The following is a 26297-nucleotide window of genomic DNA, read 5'->3' as shown; positions in this document are numbered from 1 at the left end:
TGGGGGACGGACTGTTCACATTTCTTTGGTAAGCAATTGACTACTGTATTTCTGCAGATTGAAAGCTCATTTTTTTTGACACCAGATTAATCAGTGATGAGAAGTAAAGGACTAACAAACTGACAGCTGAATTTCCCTCTGCCTGCTCTGGCAAGGACAGCACATGGCACAGAGCTCTGCTTTGAAGGTTGTAAAGGTTGTGAAATCCAGTCTTCAGACTTGCTCCTTTCTCAGTCTGCTGGGAGGCACCACTGAATTCCAGTTAGCCCTTATTGAGATGCAGACGCTTCCTTGCTCCTGAGAAATATACTTCAGCCTTGCAGACTCATTCCTGACAATGCACCAAGTGATTGCTGGTTTGGTCTGTATCTTGGTCGTTTCCCATATTTGCTGTGCTGAAGCCAATAAAATGGAGATAGTGGCTTGGAAATGTGGTTTCTCTCAAGTGTATCTCGGGCTGTATCTGCACTGTAGTCTTGCTGTAACTGAATCGCAGCGTAATTGCAGTGTAAATATGCCCATAATAAATTAATTATATTACTGCCAGCTGGTCATGGCAGCATGGACATTGGCATAAACTAACCAGCCCGGGATTTAATCAGCTTCTGATGCCTGTAGAAACAGCTCACTGGTACCTAAATTAACTGACAGGCTGCTTGAGGGAAACCTGCCTGAACTTACGAGGCACTGTTGGTAGACACAAAATCAGCACAACCCTAATAACTGCGTTTTGTGGGCAACTTTGCTCTTAGTTGTTCAAAAATATTCATGATTAAAACTAAGAATGAAAAATGTATCAGCATCATCTATCAAATACAAGAGGCGTTTGTAAGATTACTTGAAATCCATCTTGACAGCAGCATTTTTTCTTTGAATTAGAACAGGTTTTTCTTTTCTTTTTTTTCCCTTTGCTGTACGTAGGAAAACAGAAAAACTTGAATGTTTTGACATTTAAAACTCAAGATGATGTAATTTGGCAGCTGTGCCTCAGTGAAAATATCTGATATCTATATATAAACACGTATATTCAAAGAACAAGCCACAGTGTGTGACAGAGTAGTGCACTTTCAAATTTGTTTTTTAAGTCCTTTGTTTTGGCAAAGATAGATGTTTGGATCTGGAACACTTGTCATAGTTTCCAGAATTCCTCTGACCATTTATAATGTACATAAATAATTGAATCGAATAATAATCAGAGGGAAAGTTCAGAAACTCTGCAATTACTGTAGCTGAGATGCTGGGAAAGAAGTGCAAATGAAATTTAAAAAGCCGCACTAGGGTTACATTAGAGTTCTTGTCTGAAATTTGAAAGCAGTGAAATTCAGATTTAATGCTGCTGTCTTTTTTTTCTTAACCCAGTTCAGTCAAACTCTGTACTTGGCTTCTCTCTGTGGGAAGCACTGGTATGGATGAGAATCAGGTTTGGGAAGAACACTTTCAAAACAGTGCAGGTGACTTAGACTAAGTAGCTTTCAGAAGTGCTTCAGCATCTAAAGAAGGAAGGGGCTGATATCCAGAGGTGTTTTCAAGACATGCAAGTACCAAGTTCCTCTGGAAATCAGCAGGTTCATTTTAAGAATTCTGCCTGTCAAATTTATGTCTTTAGATGTCTGAATACTTTTGCAATCTGGCCCACCTCTTTTAAAAATGCTTAGAATAACCTGATTTTTTTTTTCCTACTCCCCTCTACCACCCAAACTTTCAGTGGAACTTAAGACTGGCATGAGTTGATCTCTTCTGAAAATGGGCCCCTTAACCACATTTTCACCTTTGAGTCTAATTTGGAACTGATCCAAGCATCTACAGTTCTACCGAAAGCCCGCAGAGTGATGATGTGGTCCATGCTGTAAGGTCAGGTGAATTAATAGTTTAGAGTAACATGTAGGGTTTGCTTCAGCATTTGAGCAGAGAGTTATTGACAAGGGAGATGGAGAAGGAATTCTGCATGTTATGTAAAACAGTTAAATGGAGGATGTAAAATGAAATGGGTTTGATCTGTCACTTCATTCACCTTGCATGTTGGGATAGAGTTGCTTAGGACTAATGTTGATTTCCATATTATGTTCCCGTTAGATGGGGTCCAGGTATTAGTTGTTGCTTTTGCCAGGCTCGTATCTGAGTTTTTTGTCAGGGAGCAGCACGAGCAGGTTACTCTGTAAGGGAAGACAAGCCAGGAGCTGCAGGTGACAGCAAGGCAGGCAGGGGTAGAGACCTCAACAAGGAACGTGGTCCCACATTACCCAAACAAGAAAAGCAGAGCAGATTTGTTGAGGGTAGGCAGTTGGCAAGTCTGTAGTAATGAGGCAGGTCCAAGATCAAGGCCGGAAAGTCAAGTCAGGGGCAGGAGTGGGTCCGGTGACAGTACGAAGGAAATCTGCAGTGATGAAGCAGGTCTGAGATCAAACCACAAAATCAAATTGGTTAGTGAAGGGGAGCGTCCGGATGAGTGACGTACGTGGTCAGGCAGAGGTCAAGGGCTTCAGCTTCTCTTTTTACCTTTATTGCTTTGTGGTGATCTGGCAGAACAAGATACAAGTAGTTTGAAAGCTATTAGGAACCACCTTGCTGCCAGTACCTTCTAAACACTGTTTTATCTATCCTGTACAGCGAAACTGTTTGGAAAATGAATGTGTTGACTCATAATGAGGCATCTAATTTTTCTTGGCTACGCAATCGCTTTGGCTGACCTTGTATTAGTAATTATGGTACCACCATCATCATCTTATTGCAGCTTAGCCTTACAGCTGGCTTGCAAAGCAAAAACATTCAGGCATGCAACCGAGTCATTCTAGCTTAACAAATGTATTATGTGGATACTTTCTTTTCTGTCTTGTAAACATAGGCTCTATAACCTTGCTGTCAAAATTGGTAGGTTTTTTATATTGATATACTCTTGACTCAGCTTACTGGTGTCAGGTAAAATTCTCAACCAAAATGTTTTCTGCTTGCATTCCTGCAAAGCTAAAACTAACAATATACTATGGTCAAAATCTTCCTTGCCCTTTTACTGCCTTGTTCTCACTTTGATCTGATAGCAATTCCATAGGGAAAATCTGTGACAAAATTCCTGGGTTGTACTCACCACCGAGAGTAGTGCTGAAGTACGTTCAGTTACTGTGACAACTACCCTGGGTTAGCCCAGTATGGCTGAAAGTAGAGATGATTGATTTCTAAAACTTGTAGAAATATTTTTAGTTCAATTACTGGTCCCATATGTTGAGGTTTTTTGTGTAGTGAGTGCCTTGATCTGCACAGTTGTTGGTGAAACGCTTTTGGTTCTTTAACTGTCTAAAATAGGTGTCTGACTTCCAGTAGTGCTGGCAGTAAGGTTGGCATCAACGTTGGCAAGTGCTGTTTTACATCTTAACCTGAGCACAAGGAGTTGTTCAGGGACACTGGCTGTGGGTGCCAGGATCCCAACCTGACAATGTACCAGCTGGACTGTACTACTTGGGCATCTCACCAAGTCTGTTGCAGAGCAGCTTACCTGAATGCACTTAGGTGATGTCCTAAGCAGTATTTAAAAATTCTCCATTTTTACTGCTCTGTGGAAAAAGGCATAAAGGAAAAGAACTGTAAGAAAGTGAAATTCATGTCTCAGTAGAAAGAATGTACGAGGGCCTGATCCACCTGTTATGAAAGTAGCAGGTTTTGTGCTAGTTCTGTGCAGAAAGATGGATTTCTCTCCAACAAAGTGGTGCAATAGACCTATTTGGAGAAATCAAGGAAAATTGTTAAATCTTATAGAATCATAGAACAGTTTGAGTTGGAAGGGACCTCAAGACCATCTAGTTCCAACCCCCCTGCCATGGGCAGGGACACCTTCTACTGCACCAGGTTGCTCAAAGCCTCATCCAACCTGGCCTTGGACACTTCCAGGGATGAAATCTTCTTTCAGTTATAATGATCTTGTGACACAGTAACTGAATTTTTCTATATCCGTGCTACTCTAAGACTGATCTTGTAAGTATAAATCACCCTGTGACCGAGTGTTTTCATTTACACTGAACCAAAGCAACCGCTGCACTTGCACCCGTGTGAACGTAACTGAACCCAGCGTTTAGCCCTCACTATTAATTTTTTTAACTGTAGTAAAATAATTGTAAAAATCGCGAAGTATTTTCTATGCTAAATCTTTTTTTCTGGCATCAGAGCTGAATTTGGCTTGTGCTTCACTCCAGGTCTTCTCCCTCTCTTGGACTGATTCTGCAGGGTTGTGGCCAGCAGTGATGTGCCAAACAGCCAGCAGATGGCCCCTGAATTCCTCCCTTTTTTCACAGTGAGGTATTTAATGAGTTCCTGAAACAAGATTAAAATCTCTGGTGCTTAATGAACCTACTGCCTCGACTCAAGAAAGGCTTAAAAATAAACTAAGGCAATTAGAGATGTAGTTAAATTTAGCGTGCAAAAACAGAAGGCCAAGATTCCTGTTTGTACCACCAGTCCAGCACACAGGATTCAGAATAGCATGGAAGTTCCCAAGAAACTGTTTTTCTAGCACAGGCGCCTGTTAGCTGGCACAGAGCCTGTGTTTCTGGCCTCTTCTCCATCTTCCCACTTGGTACCAGTGAAAAGATGAGGGGGGATTTGCTGGCACAGTACGCTGTGCTTAGGTTGTGTTTAGCTGGTTTATGGTCTCCTTGGCTGTGGTCAGCAAGCCAGAGGAGCTGAGGCTGCTGCCGCCTCTGCCATGGCCCAGGGTGGCACAGATCTGCCCCGAAGACTTGCCTCAGTTGGCAAAGCAGTGAAATCTAGGCCTTAAATGTCTGTCTCATAAACACCTTCCTCTGCACAGGCAGTGTCTGCTTGCCTGCTCTCTGGGTGAGGGATGTCGTGGAAGTGTGTGCTTTGGCACTCTCGGGGCACAGACTGAAGGAAGTCGGGAACTTTACAGACATATTCTCAGTAGTTCTGCTCACACAACCAGAGCAGTTAGAAAATGGCACACAGTAATCCTGCTTCAAGAACCTGGTGTCTGCTTCAGTAGGTTTCTCAGCCAACTTGCTGTGTGTAGGCTCTGAACCTGGGAAGTCACCTTCTGTACTGGGTGCACCAGGGCTGCCGAAAAGCCACAGAGAACCTTCCGTTTAAGCTTCTGCGTGGAGACCCAGTCTGATGGCTTCACAGGGGCTCCCACCTTTGTCCATTGCACTTTCCAGCTGTGGAACGAGTTGAATGGTCAGGTCTTTAAAAAGAAATGACTGCTTTCAGTGCTGTTTCTCTGGTCGGAGTTTGAAATGGCCCCAGGAAAACGTGAAATATTTAATCCTCTATATTCCTTGGCATATCTTGGAAGTGATTAAAATGAGTTCAGGCTTATTCTTGAATATTCTTATGCATGATCTTGACAGATGGGAACATTCGTTGCTGTTGCTTAAGGGAAAGGTTAATGTAAGTAAAAAGAATATAGTTTCCAGAATTACATGCAGGAACTTGCTGCCAGTAGAGGTCCTATATACTCCTCCATTCACATTAGCAGGATGGTTCAGATTAAACTTGAAGAGAAAATAATTAAAATGTCCATGGGCTAAATTCCGTTTCTCGTTTAGGAAAGGGCAGGAGGACAGCAAACCATTTCTATACCTTTTGTCTCTTTGGGCCTTGCTCTTTGGCAGGTCCTGTACTTGTTGGCAGAAGGAATAGCAACCGTAAGTCTGCAATGTGTGTGAACAAGTACCAGTCACATTTAACAACACAGAGAAATACTTTCTGCCATGCATCTCTCTAGGAATTGGAATAGAATTCACAGCTCCTGGCCTTAACTTAGGGCTATGATCAGTGATGCTATTTGTAGATGAAAGGAGGCTGGATCTGTCCCTCTGTTTTGCAGAGGGGATGTACAGGCTTGTCTGACACAGCCACACTACTGTTAAAGAAGCTGTATAGTTTAAACTGTGTTCCTGTTTTTTTTTCCTCATGCTTTCTTGTTTAGCAGTATGACTTAGGTTGGACTACAGTTCTGGATCTTATCACAGTGGGGAATAAGCTTGGTCACAACTTGTAAACACATGATTACAAAAATAATAATTATGGAAGTGTTATTCTTAGTGGCAGGGAATGGAATTCAAGGCTTTATCTGAGATTATGGAGTGGAAGTATCATGCAGTTATTTTTATTTTAAAAACACAGAGTTCTGTCCAGCTATGTGCCAAGCACCTGGCGTTCCCACAAGCTTCAGTGGACATTGTAAGCACTTAGCAGTTCTCAGAATCACAAAACCCCCATATTTACTGCCTCGGAGAATTCACAGGTCTGAAGGGTTATCTGCATAGTATTTTGCAGCTGGATGCAAGATCACAGAGCCTGTATGACAGACTGGACACAATCCATTTCTAAACTGGAAGCTGATGGTTTGAAAAGCAGGTTGCTTGAGCTCTGGTAAAACTTCCTGAGAAACCAGCTGAGCATAGTTTGCTCCCTGAACCCACCTTTTTTTTTTTTTCTTGGGGGATTTCCATAGAGTATCAGGGAAAATACATGAAAAGATAAATAGATTAAAGACTAGAAAAAATAAAGCTTTGCCCAAGTTGGAAAGTGAATCTCGTAGAGTATCAAACTAGAGCCATTTTAACAGTATTTAAAGCCAACTAGGAGCGTGTACCCAAAACCAGCCAAGTTTTCAGATGGCTGAGGACCAATTCCATGCTCTATCCCAGCATTTCAAAGTGACCACGTGCCATTTCCTTCCTTGCTGTGGGTCTGGAAATCATGGCACATTTTGTTTGTGAGGCAGTTTGAAATCATTTGAAGAACAATGCTATGGAAGATAAATATACTACTCTCTGGGTTTTGGAGGCCATAGTACGGTTTCAGAAATGTCAAGAAAGGGAACATTAATATTGAAATTAATATTGAAAGTTGCTTGATAATCTTACATTGTTCCTCTTCAGAGCGTTTTACAGGCTTTTGATAATTAATCCAGCTAGACAGGGACTAGGATAAGGAAATATCCTCACTTTACAGAGAAATACAGAGAAATTATCCTTCACAGAGAAATACTCCCTTCCAGAGCCAGGACTGAGGCACAAGTTCCTGATTCCCAGTCTTGTGCTCACATGAAATGTGTAGGTAATTAAACTTCTTTTACTTATTTCAGCTGCTTCTCATTAACCAGGAGTATAAACTCATTAGAGGAGGAACTTTTTGTTCCATGTGCTCAGAACACCAGCACAATGAGGCTGTGAATCCCTCGAAGCCTCTTTAAGTGTTACTGTAGTGCAAACACCAATCATGGCAAAGGCACTTCTCATTTTTAATGATTATGTCTCAGAAAGCAAACAAAATCAAATAGGATTTGATGTTACTTTGATTTAAATTTTAGTGCCATTTTCAGAGCAGTTCTTTGTTTACCTGAGTGTAGCCTTTGTCAAAAAATTTTCCTGCTTCTAACAAATAAAAAAGCTGCTCATCACCAGTTATTTGAATATTTTTTAGCTGCACTTGGACTTGTTGCTAAATGGCCTCAGTTTACACAATTTTTCTTAAACTTATTTGCATGCAAATACCCATTTTCAAACATCTTTGGTTTGTTAATGTTCTTCACAACCATGGGAATGTTCTGTGTTCTAATGAACATTAGAATTATGTTGGCATTGGTCCTTAGTCATCTGAAAGCTAGGCTGCTATTTGACACATGCTCCTAGCTGGCTTTAAATACTAATCAGAATGTTCTATATCCTCATGGAGTAATTCCAGAGCAATTCTTGAGGAAGTCATCCTTGTTTTACCTGTGCTTGCCTGTTAGTGCTGACTGATAGATATTCTTGCTGCATTTATAGTATTCTGGTCTAGTGAACTCAGACTGACTGGAAAGATATTGTCCAAAAAAGAACATTAGCTGGTTGTGTAAGACTCAATAATAATAATAATGATACTAATGATAATGTTCCAGGCCCAGGACAGGACAAAGCAAGAGATCACAGGAAGACACACCAGCATATACAAGAGAGAGAGAGCGTGGCGGGGCAGTGCTGTGTGCTTACGTCAGGAGTGCTGGCAGGACAAGCAGAAGAGAGCAGATGAGGACAGGGAGCACATTCTAGGGTGCAAGTTTCTTCTTATTCAGGAGAAAATGTTTGATGCTGTGGAGTTGTCTTCACTGCAGATAGCAGAATAATTGTACGTTGAATTTTGGCCCAAAAATACCTTCTGCTTATGTGATCCTGAGTGATCACACAGTGTCTCTCTGCTAACGTGTTCTATGGGCCAGATCCTTGACTGTTTCCAGAGGGCTGTGAGTATATCTGGTAGGACAAATGAACCGTTATCTCGAGTGAAGCAGTTGAGAGTTCCCTTAACGTAAGCTAATGCAGAAGTGGCACGCGGTGTAATTCACACTACGTCCTCTCTCTTTGTTGTCCTCGTTTGTGTTGAGAGGGATTATGGATGGGATAAAGAGGGATTTTTGTAGAACGCTGACGTGTCCTCAACCAGAACTGTCACTGATCCTGGCTGTCATTAACTGACGGCCAGTGTTGTGGTGGCCATAAAGCTACTTTAAATTGCACTTGGGATTCAGCAATATGAAAAGGTGTACAAAGTGAATTTTGCAGAGCTCAGTTCTGTCTGTGCGTCACATCTGAACTGCACTCCTGTGTTCGGTAATTTCGGGTGAGGAGCTGACGTTTCTCTTTGACACTTGCCCTCTTTACGCTCCAGCAGAGATGCTGTCCGGCTTTAGCACAGTCACGCTGCCAGAGATGGAAAAGTGGTTTCTTCTGAATCAAGAGAGGTTATATTCTTCATGCCCAAGACTAAGAACAACTGTCTAGAACAAGAAGATAACTTTCAGCAAAGAAATTTTCTTTATTTTTTTTTTTTTAACTTAAGCTCACATGATTTACACTGCTGTACCTGAATGGGAGAACTGCAGAGCTGATAGCAAATAATGCTCCCATTGTGCAGCTCTCTAAACTCCTGCAATCTTGCTTTGGCAGAGCTGTCTGCTTTGGAGGATTGTAACTCCTCCATTTTAGCAATCTGAAGCTCAGTTCGGATCAGAAAATTTCAATAATGTTTTGCCACCATCGTATTTTTCAGATCCATAACCTCAGTGTGTTTGACACTCAGAAAGCCATTGGTGCTATGGAGAGTGAATCCAGTACAAAAATACATGACCTGAAAAACCATTCAGACCATTAACATCAATTGTTCTCTCCTTTTTGTTATCAAATGCTAATTTTGTAATTACAGTGTGTTCTGCCCGTTGCATGCAGGAAATGCAGATTCTTTCCTCATTCTTATCCATTGCTCCCACTTTGCAATGATAAAACAGTTCTTTGAATGATTTCAGGGTTTATTCCACAATTTAATGTGGGATTTCAAATAATCCAACAGATGGCATTATCATCATTTTTCTTTTCCCACAGAATGAAAATGAACAAACACTTGACATTTCCAATATGTCTTCATCTAACGCGAGAATTTTTAGAAGCCACGAGAGAGTGTTATCTGCCTCGCCTTAGATGGGCAGAATTGTTAAATGTGTCCTCACTTTCTCCTCTCCTACACCAGCAACATGACTGCGTGGAAAATAGATGTATAACCACATAATCAACATGCTGGTGTTTGGTACCGTGAGCTCTGTCTATAGCCAAGCAGGAACATGCAATGCTGGAGCTATTTCAGTGTGAGAGTACAGAATTTTTGTTAGAGAAATTAGCCAGAACTGCTGAAGTACTTAGAAATCAGCTCACATTTACAAATGAACAGCAGATGCTTCGTTTGGCAAAAGATTTCTGCAGTGGGTAATTTGCCATTCATCAGGGATTGCCTCTCAAATCCGTGATCCAAGCTAGGGTGCAGATGACATAGAAGGATAAATTTAGGCATGGCTGAAAACAATTACTTTGATTAAGCCTCCAGCCAATGAGAGGAAGATTCTTTTTATTCCTCCCCTTCCTCCTCACTTACCTCCTCCAGTAAAGGAGGAGGAGACTGTGTGAGTATAACTTATCTTCATTTTACATGCAGTGGATGTTTTGGTTCAGCTCTTGCTGTTGCAGAGTCTGCTCAGCGTAGTAGAGAGTGTTTTTTCATCGGATATGATACCTTGCTTCCGTGTTAGCCTGGGTTTAGTTAGTGTTGGAAAAGGTGCTGGCAGGGAAATATCAAAGTTTTGTTTACCTGCAAAAGAGAGGCTGCATCTTTAAAATAAATTGGCTCCTCCTGACCTGTCCTTCCACTGGGAGAAACCCTCAGGCTGGGTGAGCTGATTCTGCTGGGAAATACTCACTACTTTCTTGGGTCTCTGTGTGAACTGAACTTTCCAAATGTGTTACGTGGTGTGGTTCCCAAACAGCAGCTGATAGCAACTGCTCTCACTTGCTGTCAGCCTTGTACCTGCTGGAAACCAGCAGCAAAGTTTCACCTGGCCCTCTTGGCTCCTGAGCTGCTACTCAGTTGTTCCAGCCTCTAACAGTGTTGGTGGTTTTTCCCAGTTTTAGAGCAAGAGAGCTATTTGTCCGATCTGGTATGCTGGTGTAGTAAAAGCGATGCCAACTAGTCTTTTACAAAAACATCAACAAAAGCATCATTTAACCAATTAGAGCTATTTTATTAGAAACAAAATGACGTTAGTCTTGGATGACAAACTTGTATCCACTAAGCTTCAGCTTGCTGTGATCATAAACAGCTCTGTTGTTTTAAAAAACAGTAATATGGAGGTAAAATGCCACTTTTAAATTTATCTGTATGGATGCCTTCACGTTACGGGTGATTTTTATGAGTAGTTTCCTTTGGGGCTGTGCTTCTGTGTGTGTAACTTCAGCACTGCTGTAGCTGAAAGCTAGAATATATGGGTATCCTGAAGTTGTCTTGCAATTCCTTTTTCCTCATTTCTTCTTTGATGTGGATTTGGGATGAGGTTATTCCTTGGCTGCTTAGTGTGGTTACTGCTTCTACTTGCACTGTTGTTATGTTGGAGTGGAGAAAGATGGCCAGAGCTAGGGGTGGTTGGAAAATGGAGCTGAAAGGTTTTAAGTTTGCAATATTGTAAACTATAATTGCAAAATAAAATACCAAGCACTTTGGAAATAGGAAATTTTATCTTATTTACTCTGTGGTAATTGTTGGCACTTGACTACAATCAGCTGCAAGCCTGTCTGTGATTGACAGCACAATTCTAGCCAGAGCAACCAAAAATAGCCCAGCATGTGAGTAATTTTAGTCTTTTTATAATCTGATACTGTCACAAATAAAAGCCAGTGTAACATGCGGGCACAGTGAACTCTCTTCATAGGTAGACGAGGGTAAATTGGGCAACGCTGTGGGAAGGCATACGAAGAAAGCACTGAATGTATCTTTCTTCAGTAACTCTTGCCTAGAATTAAATAGGTTTAGCTCCTTTTTTTTGTTCATTAGCCTTAATATTTCTGAAATTAGTGAAGTTCTATGCCTAGATTCTTGTTGGGTTAAGGAGGCTGGCAGTGGGAGGAGAGGGAAGGACCAACATTGATCAAAACCTCACTCATTCTGGGGAAAAAACCTGAATAAGTAGAATTCTTAGCTGATCTTGGTCAGAAAACCTAGTGAACCTTCCCCTGCTGCTGGGCCAAGCATGCTTGGAATAGTTGGAAATTTCCTGCTGAAGCATTAGTAGATACTGTTTTAGTCTTTAGCTCTTGAGTTACCACCTATCGTGATCCCCACACCCTTGTAGAGAAAGGAAGAAAGAATCATTTCTTCAAAACAGGCTATAGGAGAAGGTTGTCTTTTCCTGAAAGTCTCCAAGTTTCTTTTAAGGCCTTTTCCTTGGAAAATTACAATGGTAGGGTCAAAGCCTTGATGAATTCCATTAGCTCCTCAGCAGTGTTAGTAATGCAGATCTGCAGCATCAGAAACTTTTGTGTGACTGTTTTTCCTTTACTACTAATTGCAGTTTTAACTTGGTCCTCAGAGGCAGCGCTGTGCCTGTGGCAGATATTTCAGCACCAAAACACTAGATGACACAGTAGATCTGCTTGTGGCTTTTTATTAGTTTATTTTTTTGAAAACTGTTCTAAGGAATTACCTGTTTTGAGGACAGGCGCAGAAGTCAAGCTACATTAACTTGTCAAACGGATTAGTCATTAAACACCTTTGTGGACATTTTAATTCAGAATTAAAGTGGCTTTAATTGGATTTAGCTTACTTTGCTTCCCAAGTAAATTCAGGTAAATCAAATTAAGGTTAATTCAGTGTAAAGGCACGGGCAGACATCCTCATTACGGGCTACATGGAGCAACTGAAAACATAACTGCTTAGCTGCTCCTCAGCACCCTCCTGCTCCCGTTGTGCTCCTGCGGTGTTCCTCAGCTCACGGAAAGGGGTGCTTGCTAGTCTCTACTACGGTAGGTTATTTTGGATTAATTCTCACCTTAATTAGCCATTTAGTCTGTTGGCTGATTGCGTTGACGTGTTCAGGAAGTGCAGTTGAGTCACACTTTGTGGACTCTGCGGTGGGGAGCATAGCCCTCAGCTGATGCTGTAACGAGTAGCTTGGAAAAGTTAACCCCATAAATAGCTCCAGCTGTTTGCAAAAAATGGATGTGCGTCCATGCCTGTCGAACAGATGCACTCAGGACGCCTTGGGGGTGCCCTGAGGATCCTTATTAAAGGCTCATAACTGCTGAAGAGCAATACTCTTGTGTATACTGGAGAATCTGCCATTTTAGGGACTAGCTTCTTAATTTACAAAAGAAATGCCGGGGCAGCAAATTGAATATAGAGAGGAATAGCAAGCCAGCTAATAATTACAGCTGCAGCTACCACATCTTTGGAAGAACAAGAGATCCCATAAACTATAACCCCACGGTTGAAGCTTGGGGTTTTTTCTCAAAGAACAGGTCTCTTAAAGGAGAGGGAATTTGCATCCTAAATAACCAAGTGTCAATACTAAAGTAAAGAAAGGAGATGAGTTCACTTAAATGTAACATCATCTATGAAATGAGGTATGTTAGATGAACCAGAAAATAACTAAAGTTTTGACACTTGTATCAGGGTTGTTTTGAAGGCATTTCACTGATTAAAAAAAAAAAAAACACACAAAAAAACCTGAAAACATAAAACCAAAACACTGAATCTTAAAGAATACAGAATAAATTAAATCATACTATTTCCAGCTGAGACCATGTAATCTTCCATTCACCAAGCAGTGTTTGACTAAATGAGGACCCAGGTGACAGCTCTCCAAGAAAAACTGAAGTGCTCAAGAAGGTGTCACTGATATAATGACCTCGCTTTTATGGCTCATGCTTCCTCTTTGATAAATGACTGCTAGATATTAATTGCCCTTCCTGGGATGGCAATGAGTGTAATTCATTCATGGTGATGAATACGGTTCCAGTAATCCAAATGACTTCCATTTTCATACATTTTTTTGACAGGAAGCGTCTTATCTGCCAGATATTGACACATTGCCTAGACCACACAGTATGAAAAATGAGGCGCTGCTTATGACTGTTTGGCTGTCAAGTTGTGGCCAAGTAGCTACAGATGAGCATGGTGGGCAGGTGCCTGACGTGGTGCTGAGAGCAGCCAACATCTACCAGGCCCTTGTGACGTGGCTTCTCTCTCTGGTGAGTACACGCAGTGACAGCGCACAAAAAGTTCTGCATGAGTAAGGCTATGTTTTGCCCTCGGGTGAATATATAATCATTCTTGATATCTCCTCCTTCCAACAGCTACAAAAAAACTTCCAAAAAACAGTGGCTGAGCAAAGGGGAAAGGATGTTCTAAGTTACCTCAAAGTCAGTAAATAAAAGCCATGCTGAAGTCAGTGGGAGCTGGATTGTGCCTGTAGTTTATGAAGAACAGGGCACAGACAGTAAAAAAATTGTTGAGCCTGGCTCTCAGTAGTCAAAAGTGACTACTGGAACTAGAGGGCTGCCTAATTATTATACTATGTCCTTGCCAAAAGAAACAAATGGACACAGGTGCTTGTTTCTTACCACTTGTTCTAATTAAGAAAGATCCTCACTGCTAGTCAAGAGGGCTATGAACAAGTGGTGCTCTGTTTCACTTCCTGAACACGTCATCGGCTGAGAGAGTTGGGGCTGTTCAGCCTGGAGAAGAGGAGGCTCCGGGGTGACCTTATAGCGGTCTTCCAGTACCTCGAGGGGGCCTACAAGAAAGATGGGGAGAGGCTGTTCAGGAGGGCCAGTTGTGATAGGACAAGGGGTAATGGTTTTAAAATAGAGGGAGGTAGATTCAGGTTGGATATTAGGAAAAAGTTTTTTACCATGAGAGTGGTAGAACACTGGAACAGGTTGCCCAGAGAGGTGGTGGATGCTCCATCCCTGGAGACATTCAAGGCCAGGTTGGACGAGGCCCTGAGCAACCTGATCTAGTTGGAGATATCCCTGTTCCTTGCAGGGGGGTTGGACTAGATGACCTTTGAAGGTCCCTTCCAGCCCTAACCATTCTATGATTCTATGATCTTAATTGTCCTTTGGATCACATATTTTTCTCCTCTAAAGAAACCACCTTTTCCTCACTCTTCCCATTCATCTCCTATTAGCCTTTTCCTTTAGGGAAAACAAGCAATGTGCATTTTTCCTCCCCACCCTGCACTGGCCTCATTCTTTTCCCTGGTTAAAGACTTTGGCTTGCCGATACCAATCCATGTGCTCAAGGTAGATTTCACCCTGAGCGGACAGCCCACACAAGGCTTTTAAATCACTTAAACTCCACTTAAACAGTATTAATTGTTAATGACCTTCACGCTTCCGTTAAAACACTGCTAACATTCTTTAATGTTAGTTCAATGCTAATGACTATGCTGCTCGAACAGCCCCGGAGTCTGACTCTTCCCTTCAAAAACTGGTTAGCTCATGACCAGCCGCAGTGTGAGCTTCCTTCCCTTTTATTATTTATTAATAAATATTATTATTAATTATTATTCCTGTTTAAAAACCTGAGCTCTGGCTTGTAGCAGCTCTCTCCAAGCCTTCTCTTGGCTTCCATGGATCAGTAATACTCTACTGAGACCGTAGGGTCAAATGTCGTGATGGACTTTGTGCCCAGTAGAAACTGGGGTAAGATTCACCAATGTATTTCACACGGGTTCTCGGATAGCGATTGGATAGCAATGAATAAGTCTGCATTTTTTTAATTTAGAAAAGTGGAAAGATTGAGGTGTTCTTAGACCAAATTCTCATCTGGTCATAATCTATGTAATCCCACTGATTCACTGGCTTCCTGGTTTGTGTAAATCAGCGTATCTTTATTGATTTCATTGGCGATATGCTGATTTCTGCCAGTTGAGAACACAATCCTCCCGATGCAAGCATTCCCCAGTGGCAGAGCTGCAGCAGAATTTCCCATGTGAAACCAGTGTTTAAGCAGTCGAGGACTCAGTAGTGCTATTTTGAGTGATACAGCAGCCTGAAAATTCACTCAGACCCTGTGTTGAGAACGAAGTTCTGAAGGCATTTATCTCACTGTAAATAGTTTGGGTTTATATATGCAGTAAATAGCAGAACTGTTAATCCATCTAGAGATCATGGTGATGATATAAACCATGATAACAAGGCTTAGTGGTTTCCGTATTCACCAGAATCCTGGGAAGAAATTAGAGTCCTGTAATTCAAACTTGCCTCCCTCTTCATCTAGTGCGTGATCTGGTTGAGGCATCTCTGCCTCGCATGGCTGCTGTTACTTGCTCATGGCTTTGCTGGTTGCCTGTGTCTGACTTTCCCACAGCCTTCTGTCCTCTCTCACCAACTTTCAGGGTGCTTTGCAGCACTACAGTGCCTTCCCAGTTTGTTTCAGGTATCTTTCCTGTCTCTTTTCTACCTTGTAATAAAGTTTTTCATGTCTTCTGTATGATAAAGAGCATCATGTTTCAGCCTGACTTTGAGCAGCCTTATGAATGATCTATTCTACTGGAACCCTATCTCTGGAACTAAACTGGTACTCATGATAAAAGATGTCCAGTGTTCATCTTGAGGTTGGCAGAAGTCGCTTTTTACCCTTCCTGGGTTTGACCAAATATGTGCATTGGAAAATGGAATGTTTGCATCCGACATACACGTGTACACAAAAAAAAAATCCATCAAAAAGAAATCACCTCAGTCTCACTAAAAGGTGTATTCAGTGGACAGGGATTGAGGGGTTTTGGCTATTAGTGATGGCTAATAGGGAAGCTGAGGCTGATGAAGGAAGCCTGCACTAGCTCCTTAGAAGGGCATGATCACTGAGCATTCATTTACGAACGGAGATGGGATTGATCTCATTGTCATTAATAAAGGTGGTACACGGTGCCACTGTGACAAGAACATGCAGCGCAGCGTTGACAGGGACTCTGTTCTCATTTCTTGCTAGACCAGAAAACTAATGCAAGTTCTTGCTTTCATGTAGTGAAACTGGTGGAAGTCAGGGCTTGCAAGTCCTCATTGAGAAAATAAATCCTATGACTTATCAAAACCTACATGTTATTCCTATTTAATTTGGTCTTTATTGATTTTTCTACTGACTAAACCACAGCTAATCCACTAATCAAGTGAGAGTGCTCCCTGGAACATTGTACATTATGGGGCTCTACTCAAAAGCAGCAGAGCAAGATAAAGGGTTATTTTCAGACTCTAAACACAGCCATCTAAAAACGAAATTATGTTCAAATGGATTTACAGGTGCCTCCTGTGAAAATGAAAGGCAGACCCGAAGCTCCGTTTCAGGTGGTGGGGCTGCAGCAGGTCTGGCAAGAGGATGGCTTGGCCTTACACGCTTGTCTAACGCCAGCAGAGGAGTCTGCAGCCCAGAACAGCACCGAGATCCAGAAGATAAAAGTGAGTAGCAGCATTACACTTGCTAGTCGTGCACAGCTGCCATAGGCAGTCACCACTGGTTTTTGTTAAGGACCAGGCTTGGATATGCCATTTCACCCTCAAATTTTGGTGAGCCAGGATAGAACAGCCCAGTGCTGCTCTATTAGAATGGAGGAACAGCCCAGTGCTGTGGGAACTGAAAGACTGCTTGCAGCTAATTGCCAGCTCAAGCTGTCCTCAGTTATGCTGCATTTAGATGATGTGCAGATGAGAAACCAGCTCTCTATGGTGTAGTCTTTTGTCTCTGCTGCTCATTAGTTGTTAATATATTTTTTTGGTGGCTGTAACCCCACAGTGCAGAAATTTGACTGGATTCAGAGGAGAAATATTTTTGGCATGTATTATGGGTTTTGCTCTTGTGTTTTAACCGTGTGAAGAGTGTGGCTCATGAGAGGGAATATTGTCTTGCTGTTTGGCTCCCAGGAGTCAGGGCCCGGGGGCAGACCTGAGGTCCCATTCGCTCACCTCTGGTAGACTACAGAGTCTGTGCTGTGCAATAAAAGGCAAAGCTGAAAGGTCTAGCACATGAGCTGAAAATCTGGCACATGTAGGTGGCACAGTGTAACGCAGGGCATGATATGAGCTTGCGTCCTGAAAACAGCAGAGCTATGAAATAGCAGCTCTGGGTCCTAGTTTGTTGGTTCTGCCTTTTCACAAAGCTAATATGCTACAGATTGGTACTCTAAGCATCATGTTCTGTTTTTGGAGACAGCTTGTTAGGTATTACTGCTGATCTTGCCTGGTATAAATACCTGTCTTACCTACGCAGTATAGCTGGCTCGTGCTGGAAAATGTACCCAGGTATACCTGGGGAGCAGCGGTCCTCATGTACCTGAGATCTCCTGCGGGTCACTTGCCTCAACAACCATCCTGTTACTGAATAACCTTTGAGATGGTGGCCCCGCGCTCTGCTGAGGCTGGCGAGTTTCTCTCAGGTAGCTCAAAGCAATGCTTGTGGCTTTAGTGAGCTGCTAGTGGATTTTCTACTCTATTTTTGCCTGCCTCACCCTGGTAATGTGAACAGGAACGTGACAATAGATGTGCTCATTCTTGACATTTCCTCTGTGCTGAAATGACCCCCTAGGACCCAGTAGCAGGTGGTCTTAGGGGAGCCCCAGGTATCTGAGTCACACCTGCTGGACACATTGTGAAGGTTAAATGGAAGAGGAGGTGTAAACATGTTTTAAAAATGTGCTTAAGCTTCCCCTACTCAGCTGCAGCAAGCGTTCTTCACTTGCAGCTGCCTGCCTGGGAGCAGCAAAGGCTGAATTTCCCATGATGTATCATAAAGCTTGGAGTATGACAGCTGTGGCTCCAGTGCTCCTGCAAGTAAATGATTGATGCTGGCAACAAATGTCATGATTAAAACTCTACCAAAAAAAAAAAAAACCCACAACCCAAACCCATAAGCAAGCTTTCTGTTAGCATTTGAGCACCTGTCAGCAGCAGCAGTGGGGCTAATGAGACTCAGCAGCCTGCTAGACTGGACAAGGGCTTAATGCTGATTTCTGTCTAAGGCAACGGATTTCAAGATTTCTGTTCTATGGAGCGAAGAAAATGGAGGAACAGAGACTGACCTGCCTTCTGCCCACTTGCCTTGTTGCTGATTTCAGCTGAGGGGCTGGCCAAAGCATCAGAATTACTGAGCACTGAGTATGCTCAACATACGTATCCAGCGGTACGCAATTGGATGGAGTTTTGAAGCTGCAGGCTCAGGCTGCTCTGAACATGTTGTTGGAGCTGGGAAGGGTGGTATCACGAGTTGGTGGAACAAGCCGTAGTTTCCAGTCCATGCATAGACTGTAAATACTCTTCTGATGCCTCATTTTACAGTCGCTGACACTGCTATCGAGTTCAGCTAGTGTGCGCAGCAGCGAACGTAGAAGGCGTCTGGACAGTGTTCCTCAAACTGAGGGTTCCTCTCGTTAGAGGCTCTGCTGCATGTCTGGGGTAACAATGACTTTTGTCAATTTTGCTTTCTGGAGGCATTTGTGAAGCTGCTGCTTTCCCCAACAGAGATCCAAACCGATAGGAACAACTAAAGTCTTTCAGAAATGCCAGGTGCAGCGGAGACAAGGAAAATAGCAGCAACTGGTCTTTTCTCCCCATTCCTCCCCTCGAGCAGCCTCACCTATTGTTGGAGAGAGATGTGGTAGATTTTATTCTTCACACTTAAGTCGTTAGTCTCTTGCTGTAGCTACACCAAGAGCCTAAGGACCTGCCTGTATCAACAAGGCAAGGTTTCACTTTCCCCAGCTTGCCCCCCGTTAATTCCCAACCCTGGTGTGACTGGACACACCGAATGCTTTTGTCAGTCTCAGTCACAGCTCTAATGATGGGGTGCAGTTCATCACTGACAACTGGACCAAGACGTCCTGCTGGTTTCACGTTACTATAGGTGTTCCTGGGGTTTTTCGTTGCTTTAGTTTGTTGGTATCCCCCCCCACCCCAGTTATTATTAACTGGAGCTGAGCTGTATTCCAAACCTCTAAGCCATCAACTTTTTATTTACTGGCCACTTCACTGTCATCTATGTGCCTTTTGTTGTTTGTCACATTTTATTTCTTCATCCCAAGGTCCAATGGTTATGAATACAAATATAGTCGTGGTTTCTGAAGGCAAAAGCTCCTATTCTTAGCAGATCAATAAGCCTTTTGGCTTATTCAACTAGGATGGCATCTATTCCTATATCAAGTGGTTCTATCGTATTTCCTCCCATTTTTGTCTGGTTTGGGGGGTTTAGTTTGTGGGTTTTTTGTTTCTGTCCTCCTGCAAACAGCTGATAGAAATGGGGCAAATTTGAAGATGGTGCACAGTTTTGGTTCCTGCTTTCTTGTCAGAACAAATGCTTATACACTCACCTCTTGTAATTCTTGCCTGCCGATAGACAAGCTGCAGTTACAAGCATGTCTGATGGGAATTAGATTTGTACAGAGCATGCTTTCTAGGAATCTGCTAAGCATTCTGAATTAGGCACACTAGCACTGTGCAGAGCAACGTGGTTCTTGCCTGCGCACTTCGATCACTTAACAGTTCTGTGCTGGCTCAGAAAGAGCTCGCGATCAGTTATTAGATTTGGGGCTTTTTTTCAGAGCTTTCCTGCTCGAGCTCTGATTTCTAGGTGCAATAATAGCTGGTGTAGAGAAGATGCTTTGCATAGTTGATTCTGTTGATTTCTAACTGGGCCTTATTGGGATCACCGTTCTCTGAATGTCCTGCTAATTAAGAACTAACCTTGAAGAACAAAGGGGCTTAGAGGGGAGGTTGAGTGATGGAAAACTGTAATTTAGCGGTGCAGTATTCAATATTAATATTAGTATGAATCTTAAAAAACTCATGAAATTAGTAAATCTTTCCGTTTATGTCCTTATGAAACCCTTTTCAAATTAATGTTTGCTTGTATTAGGCTGGTTTATGGTCTTGTTCATGGCATTTTCTCCCTCTTTAAGTGTGGTGTGTAACCTGCTTCAGAGTAATATTTGCAGGCTGATGGATGTCATGAGCCAGTTATTTTATACCAGTGTCTTGCAACCGACTGAAGATTGCTGTTAACTCGCCACTCATTGTCTGTGGTGGGGTTTTATAGCTGAGCAGTCTGTGTTGAGAGCTCTGGTGGAAGGGGACAATGCTGCTGATCTCCCCAGTGCGTTCACCAACGGGCACTTTGAGTCAAGTCTATGTGGACGCGTGGTCCCAGGTGATGGGGGAAGTCCTTCCACCCAGCTGATAGGCATAACTGGCTGTTGCAGACAGCATCTGCTCTCAAGTCCCATCTTCTGGGTCAGGAACCCAGACAATACCAGGACCTTCAATTGTGTCTTTGGAACCTGGGAGTAGAGACTTTGTGGGGTGACACCAGGATCGTGGGAGAAGTGGGTTCTGTGGGTGAGGGGAGAAGGTGAGAGCTCTGGTTGCAGGGATGCAGGGTGTGGTGGTTTGGGAGGCTGAGGGGTGTTACATTAGAGGTTTGGTTTGGAGAATCTGAAAGTGCAGATGTGTGAAGCATGAGGCTGGGGTGGCTGCACGCAGAGAAGGAGCTGCTACAGGTGCATGGTGCAGAACAGAAAGTTTCTGAGACCATCATCAATGCTTTTTGACCATTGATTTCTTGCAGACTAAAGAAGATCTACAAGGAACGTCCATTTTTTACCAGAAGATTTCTGCATTTCTAGCCTGTACGTGGCTTCCAGATGTTATCTGGTGGAGGGCAGAACTGGCCAATCACTTCCAAACCCAGCTGTGTCCACTTCTTCCTGAAATTCCCTCTGTCCTGCTCAGTTACGTCACTGCTGTTAATCCTGATCCTCAGGTACTGTACAGAAATACTTGAACTTCTGTTAGGTTTTTTTTTCTCAATAGGTCCAGTAAAAGTTGTTGTTCTTGCAATGTTAACAGATATTCTCATTTGCTTTAGCGAAGGATTTAAACAGAGTTGGAAAACAAATGCTTCTAAGCCGTGTAGATTTCCGGTGAAGTGTATGAGATTACAAGGACACAGTGCTACTTAATCAAGAGCTTAAAACCACTTGCCTGCCTAGAGATATCTACAAGAACATTCACCTCATGCTGTCTGTAAGGAGCACGATAATTAACTTTTTCACTTTTGTCAGGTTAGCAAGTGCTTCATAACAAATATTCAAGTGAATGAAATGTTACAAGAATTCATTGTACTTATCGTGGGAGTTTGTTCCTAAAGGGCATCCAACATTGCTTTTTTAACAGCCTATCCTACCTTAGCATAAATATTTAGACCAGGTTTTCAAAGAAGCACTGAATATGACCTGATTTCCATACCTTTTGAGGGAATGTTCTGCTTATTTTTTTTTCCTTGATTTCACTGGCTTTTGGACAATCATGGTCTTTTCCCAATATTTCTAAATCAACAAAAACCTCGAGACGCAATTCCAGGGAACAGTGAAGACTGCAGTTCTGGTTCACAACGAAGTTTAGTTCTGAAAATAACGTAACGTGCGAACTTTTCTGTACTTTCAACCAGATTTGGGGATTACTGTTAGTCTGTGAGAATCAGTGCTATGAAAGCTTAGGGGCTTAGCAGTGCACTCAGCAATTTGCCTAAAGGTTTATCCCACTTCTCTGGAGGAAAAGGAGGCTTAATGTTGTTGATTTGCAGTCAGTGTAGCTTTCAAGTAGAAGCAAGCGCTATAAAGCGGTCTGACGTACTTGTAAAAGATAAATCTGCTGTACACTTTTAAGGCATAAAATAAGGCACCATTCAAAACAGTCAGAGCTTTTATGCAAATCCCTTATTAGGGGAATTATAAATCATTAGAAATTGAACAGTGAGATAGCAGGCGCTTTCTGGGGGTGGATCTTTGCCTTGATGCCATAGAAAAACTGAAGTCAATTTAAAGGCCATGTTCTCTTCTTCAGTTCAAATGCTCTGTGCCACCCAGCTTCCCACTCCTGAATTACACTGGGACCACTGCATATCATGGCTTTTTGATAGACGTATCTTACAGTCAAACAGAAAGGCTGATTTCTCAAAGCAAGGCTCAATGAGCCAGACTCTCAGCAGGCAGCAGCTAACCCTGTTGTCTGCCCTGAAGCTTTACAAAGTGGTACCAACTGAGAATGTTCCCAAGTGTCATTAAAATACAACCCCCAAGTGCTGCATTGAAAATGCAATATCATATTCGTTTAACTTCACTGGTCTGAAGGTTTGGTACAAGGCCAGTGATCCACGCTTGCTTCTTATATATTTATTCTGAGGTGGTGTGTACAAAGCTAAGTAGACCAAAGAATCTGCTCTTACTGTTGGAAAAGCACGCAGTGAATGCCTCTTTTTGCCCCAGGTAGCTTACAGTTTGAGACCAAAATCCCAAAAGGTTGGTGAGACAACGGGGTAGGAGAGGGAACATCAGGTAAAATTGCCTCCTGCTTGTGCACTGACTAGCTCTGTGTGTGATTTTGGGAGCCGTCGTTAGCAATAATTGTAATAACCTTTGAGCACATTGGTAGTGCATGAGCCAATGTCCTGTTTTCAGTCGATTTTTCATTCTGTTCTGGACTCCAAACAGATTGCTTTTGTCTTGCTGTTTTTCTTTTAGGCTTTCTTATTAGCGCTGCGCGTGCAGCCTGCTAACCTGCACTAACTCACTTTTGGTACGAAGAGTAAACTCACAGTGCAGTCATTAAAAGCCCAGGTTTGGTTAGGAGTGACACAATCCCTGTGAAAGTTAACTGGCAGTGTCTCTTGCCCAAAAAAAGAGGATTGCTTCATTTTAATGTAAAATAAAAGTACTTTCTCCCGTTAACCCTTAGGATGCGAGCATTAACCTTAGGGATACAGACAACACACGTAGCTGGTGTTGGTGCTTCTTTTCCTCTGCCTGCCTGTTCCATTAAGGCACTGTGGATTTACCTTGTGCTCTCTCAGTTGTTCTGGACACTGGGACATTTGGCCAAAGGGTGCAACCTCTAACACTCACCATCTTTTTGGTCACCTTCAGAGCATCTCCTTGAATTCCCAACCTGCACAGGTGTCTGCCATCACAGAGGAGTCAGGCCATAGCAGTATTGGATGGGTGATTGTGTCAGAGAGGTTTCAAGGAAGGAGGGGAACCTCCATCTCTAAGTCAAGGTGAATGAGATTTTTTCTTTTAGTTCCAGAAAATTGATTTTTTTTTTTTTTGGCACCTCCTGGTGATTAGTCACCTACTTGTGGCACCTTTAGTTACTTCCCCTGCTGACTTCCAGCACAAGAGTTGTGTTTTCTTTTTTGAGACAAAATAGTACTGATTAAGGGCAGGTCTCCACAAAGTTCCCTCCTTGCTTTTCACTTAAGCAAAGCTCTATTATTTTTTATTAAATGCAGTTTTGACTAAGCATAGGTAAGAATTCCAGAACTGAGTCCAGGGAGTTAAATTTGCCCTGATGTTTTGACTCAGTGCTGCCAAACACTTCAAACAGCACAGACTGAACTAACAGGAAGCTTGGGAGAGGACTCGCAGAAAGTACAGCAGTTCTTTAAGGTGGTATTCCAGACTTTGGGAATTTGCCTGCTAGAGTTGATGGCAACTGTGTTAGCAGTGGAGCTCTGCATGTGCACACACAAGCTTTGAAAGTTGCTGGTGAATGATGAATTGCAGGAGAAAATGGACAAATTCATTGAGACATGTCAAAGCTCTTGGTTTGGTGTAGTTGCGTTGACTGAACCCAGGTGAAAAGTGAAATTCCCAGTTCTGCTTTTAGGCAAATATCTCTTGAAGCACAGGAGACAGAGGAAGGAGAGAACACACAAAGGTTGCTGAAGCAGAAAAACAGATGTCAGAGGGTTTTTAATGTTATTCCAATTAATTTCATTTTCTGCTTGTTGTTTTTAAACATTTGTAGAATGATATGAGTGTTTATTATTTGCCAAGCAACACAAAAAAAAATCTCTCCCATGATTATACAATTAAAAGCATTATGTGTACCTAATAATCTAGAATGGATGCTTCTTCATGCAATGTTAGTCCATTTTCTGTCCGTACTAAAAGTCCTGATGAGACTGTTTTGAAATGGTCTTTTTTTCTTTTTTGAAAATGTCTGTCCACATGAGACGAGCACAGATGAATGACTGCTGTAAATCAAAGCAGAGTCTTTAAAAACAGCAAAGCTACTCTGAAATACACCACCTGAGCCTATGTCTCAAAAGTAACCATTTTTTTACCTAATCCTGGAATGAATTCTACCCACTGTCTACCTAAATGCATCCATGTTTCTGGAATGTTCAATATTAGCAGAGCTGTGGACATCACTTCTTCCCAAACCAGAACTTGACAAACATGACTTTTGAAAGCTGCATTTGTTCTTGGACTCTGGCCTTGCTTACTGAGCATGCAGTCACAGCAAATCCTCGTGAGTGACACATCCTTAAACTTGCACTTGTACAAGTTGCTTGCTTGGCTGCTCAGAAAATGTATGAGAAACAAAATTAGGTGCTGAGATTGGGAAACGCTACATTTCTGTAAAGCCATGACCTAAATGCCGGAGTCTTTTTGCCTATCCATGAGTACGTGGCACAATAAGACTTACAGATATGTGTCACTCGTGGTGACATGAGCACAGGAGAAATGTCCTATTTTGGTTACAGGCATGTAGAAGTTCATGCAGTTCTTTCCCTACCCTTTGGTTTGATTAGTTAATTAGAGCATTCCTTTGACAAAGCCCTTTTCAGCTGGATGCTCAGCACGGTGGTGGAGAATCAAGGTCTCGAGCTGCTCAGCCTGATCCTGCAGCGCCTTTTGCGTGCAACTCCTGTTCGTGTCAGCGGGTGCTCTGCCTGTTGTAGGGTCACTGGGTTGGACCTGGGAATGTTCAGTCTCTCAGGAAGCAGTTGCAGATTCATATTCTTGGGATATCACTTCATTGGAGCTCATGGTACAGCTATAAGAAAGCAAATGATAGACTGGACTAAGGAGTTTAATCCATTAACGTGCAGCCTTACGTGCTCTCTAGCCCTAAAATACTACTTTTTTCCTAGCCCTTTATTTTGAGGGATCAAGATAACACCCAGGTGAGAGTTGTCCTTTGTGCATTTCAGGCAGTGGAGAAGGTGTTTGTGGTGCCAAATGGATTTTACTGGCAGACAGTCGAAACTGATGAAAAATACTTCCCTAATAGCAGCAGCATCGAGGCTTGCAGAGATACAGACACTGAGGTAAAACCAAAACCCAACAACAAACCACTCCTTTCTGGCTTGTGGGATGATGTGGGAAGTTGAGAGACGATTAAGTGACCTGGAATATTTCCATCTTGAGCCTTGGTACAAATACTCATCTTGAAGTATTTCTCACTGAGACCTAAATCTATCAGCTGAGTATTTTGTGTCATCGGTATTGATGTGCCGATTGCTCTGAGCCACAGAAGATTAAACTATGAAATGTGCAGGTCGAAGAAATTGCTACCAACCAGGTGCAAATCAGGAACAGTAGACAAAATTTTGATAACCTGAAACCATTTGACTACAAGCCAATTTACCGTACAATTTTTTTTAAAAAAAACTTGTGCTTAGAAACATTCAAAAAAATTTCCGAAGCTTCTGGTACTGTCTAGCTGACCTACAGTAACTGTGCATGTGTTGTAGGAACGAGTAGCAAGTAATTCCACTTAGTGTACTCCAGAAGAAGAGAAGGTTAAGGTAACTTGAATTAGCTCATATTTACCTCTGTCCAGGAGTGCTTACCAAAACGCACCGGACCTCCACCCATCTACGATAACTTGTTAACTATGGTAACTCACCTTTCTTAGCTCTTGCGCAGCACAAAGCGTAGCGTGTTTGATCTGACAGAGTTCAGTTTCCTGTGACCATTGATTCAGGGAGGTGCAGATGTGTTAAGTTCTTCCTGAGCGTGCAGCAAACCTGACCAGTTGCTGAGAGCTTACCATGCTCCTGGAAGACACTTGAAGTCCACAATTAGGAGCTGAAGGTACCTGGCACATGGCATGGTTGGGAAATGCCTCATGTCTTCGTTGAAGTGCCTCAGGAGT

The 26297-nt window shown here is 42.5% G+C and overlaps 1 protein-coding gene across 1 annotated transcript in view; it reads left to right on the top strand.

Annotated features, from left to right (window-relative positions):
• Positions 1 to 26297, top strand: part of DNAAF8 (dynein axonemal assembly factor 8) — an 86919-nt gene that overhangs the window by 13761 nt on the left and 46861 nt on the right. The window contains exons 10-13 of the mRNA XM_086622180.1: positions 13365 to 13556; positions 16611 to 16766; positions 20920 to 21114; positions 25351 to 25467. Of these exons, the coding sequence (XP_086478306.1) occupies positions 13365 to 13556; positions 16611 to 16766; positions 20920 to 21114; positions 25351 to 25467 (660 nt within the window). The remainder of the gene's footprint in view (positions 1 to 13364; positions 13557 to 16610; positions 16767 to 20919; positions 21115 to 25350; positions 25468 to 26297) is intronic.

This window comes from Tauraco erythrolophus, chromosome 17, assembly GCF_009769465.1.
Source record: "Tauraco erythrolophus isolate bTauEry1 chromosome 17, bTauEry1.pri, whole genome shotgun sequence".
NCBI classification, from domain to species: domain Eukaryota; kingdom Metazoa; phylum Chordata; class Aves; order Musophagiformes; family Musophagidae; genus Tauraco; species Tauraco erythrolophus.
Note: the sequence above shows the minus strand (reverse complement) of the source record. Positions and strands in the feature narration are given on the sequence as shown.